Below are 2,683 nucleotides of genomic sequence, written 5' to 3'. Positions count from 1 at the left end.
GTTGGAAGAAGTTTAATAATGGAAAGAAGTGCTCCTTTTTGCAACATAAAAGAGGTCCTTGCTCACCTCATAGGTTGGCGATGATGATAACTTGTGAAAATTTCATGAATCCGATCCTTCTCGTCATATAGATAATGTGTTAAATACATTATCTAAAGAAGAGGTTGTTAAGAACCGTTTGCTAGTCAAAGCTATTCTTCAGTGTATTCAATTTCTTGCACCACAAGAGATTTCTTTTAGAGGCCATGACAAGTCCAAAAGTAAAAAAAATGGTGGAAATTTCAAGGGAGTGTTGGGATTTGCAGCGATGTTGAATGACAAGGTTGCAGAATTATTAAAAGATGCTCTGAGAAATGCCACATATACCTCACGTTCAATTCAAAAGACACTTTTGCATATCTATGCCGATAAAGTGAGAGAGAGAATTCGTGAGGAAATTGGTGATGCAAAATTTTGTGTCCTTGTTGATGAACCACAAGATAATTCAAACAAGGAGCAAATGGCGATTGTCCTAAGATTTGTTGATAGAGGTGGTTTTGTTAGAGAGCATTTTCTTGGTATTGTTGGTGTTAAAGACACTTGCACTTTAACTTTGAAAGAAGTTATATGCAATATTTTTGCTCGCCATAATTTGCATATTATAAATATAGGAGGTCAAGATTATGATGGTGCTAGCAATATGCGTGGTCAATGGAATGGATTACAGACATTGTTTCTAAAGGAGAGCCTATATGCATATTATGTGCATTGCTTTGCACATCGTCTACAACTTGCTCTAGTTGTGGCTTCTAAAGATGTTTATGATGTTTGGTTGTTTTTTTTCCAAGTTCGCTTCCATTGTTAATCTTCATGTTGCGCCTAATAAGCGTAAACAGGAGTTGGAAGACACTAGAAAAAATGAAATTGATAAGTTGTTAGCTTGTCACAACCTTAATTTCTAGAAAATTAAAAGAGAGAATTATCCAAGATATAATTATCTCAATCGTCACCCTATTCCATCTTCGGAAAACCCAGGATCAAACGAAACCCTAATAACTCATTACCAAACACGATATAGAAAAATGAGATCAAATTAAAACCAAAAGAACAACTCTTCATTCACAAATAAAAAAAATTACTAACCAACTCTAGTACATCTGTTTCAAATCAAAAGTTTCCACTTCAGAAAACTTAAACCAGTAAATAAGGCTCCAAAAGCGAATCCAAATCAAACGTCGTCATCCACTGCATTCTACCATCTATGTTTCCAAGAAACCATGGTCCTAGCCCACCTAACCAAAGCCAAAACCAAAACCAAAGCCCAAACCTTATAACCTGGCCCAAAAGTCTAAACTGACTTAATGACTCAACTTGACCCACTTTAAATCATAGGGACCCAGCCCCCAAACAAAAATGGAAACCAGCCCAAACAAACAAAAGAGATTATTTCAGCCCAAGCCCAACTAAATAGCATATCTAATAAACTTAAAACCAGACAGGGAGCATCGGATCGTGCTCTCGGTCATCCTTACCAGCAATTCTCCTTCCACCATCGTCCACCACGAGTTGCACCCACCGCCACTCCAAAACCAACCGAAATCACTCAAGGTGAAAAACCCAACCACTTTAATTAATACAAAAACTTTAATTCATTAGTTCGAAGAATCCCTCCTCAACCATAGATCTCGACCTCCATTAACAACGCATTCAAGCTTCAATAGTCCCACTCGACAGTATCCACTCAACACAATACACCGCCCAATCACCAACCCAATAGCCACCATATCCAATTCAAACAACAACCCAAATCAACCCGACATACACCGACAACATTTCAAACAAAAACCAATAAAATCAATTTTCCCAAAATCAACAATTCTAATAGTAACAACTTTATATCAATAGTTTATAAATAATTAAAATTGATTAATATTCAAATCTTTTTATCATAGAGCTTTGTTTCAACAGTATGCAGACTAATTCGAGAATAAGCAGAACAAAATGGAAAAACTTATATTTTTGACAGAAGATTTAAATATGCTATAAGCTACATGAAAATCTAATAGTTTAGTGAATGATACAAAAAAAAAAATCTACTCACCTCTGTTGTATTTACGAGCGACGTGAATGAATATAAACTTGAGAACGAAAAACATCACGTAACAATCATCAGAAAGAAATCCCAACAATCTTCACCTTTCTCTCTTTTCCACTCTGTGTAAAACTCGCTCTGTGTTAAAACTCTCCGTGTAAACTCCTATTTTTCAAAATCCCCGAAAACAGGGAAGAGGGTTTATCCTCTTTACCCACGTTTCCTCTCTCCACTAATCTTTATCCTATTTTGTTTTGTTTTATTTATTCTTATTATTAATATTAATCATATATTATAAAAATAATAAATAAAAATAGCCGGGTGTTATAATAAACACACCTTAAAGGAATCTCGTCCCGAGATTCTAGGAAAGAATGTAGATGAACCAAACAAACATTATGCCAAACAATAATATTTTATAGAGTCCAAAGTTAACATATATAATCTCAAGAACTAAGCTACAAGAAATAATCTAAAACATGTCGTCATGAAGATTAATTAAACACGTCATTTACAACTTGCATCTAAAATTCATGATAAGAATATATAATAAATGAAATATAGGTGCATACCTAAGTAGACACACCTTAAAAGGAATACACATATATAATA

At 34.5% G+C, this 2,683-nt stretch overlaps 1 protein-coding gene across 1 annotated transcript; it reads left to right on the top strand.

Annotated features, from left to right (window-relative positions):
* Positions 1–307: 307 nt before the first annotated feature.
* LOC147525314 (uncharacterized) lies at positions 308–844 on the top strand. Its single transcript, XM_086579061.1, has one exon. It carries the CDS (start codon positions 308–310, stop codon positions 842–844), a length of 537 nt encoding a protein of 178 aa, XP_086435187.1.
* Positions 845–2,683: the final 1,839 nt, after the last annotated feature.

The sequence above is a fragment of the Coptis chinensis genome, chromosome 1 (genome assembly GCF_015680905.1).
Source record: "Coptis chinensis isolate HL-2020 chromosome 1, ASM1568090v1, whole genome shotgun sequence".
In the NCBI taxonomy this organism is placed as follows: domain Eukaryota; kingdom Viridiplantae; phylum Streptophyta; class Magnoliopsida; order Ranunculales; family Ranunculaceae; genus Coptis; species Coptis chinensis.
This window is presented reverse-complemented; position numbering and strand designations above follow the sequence as displayed.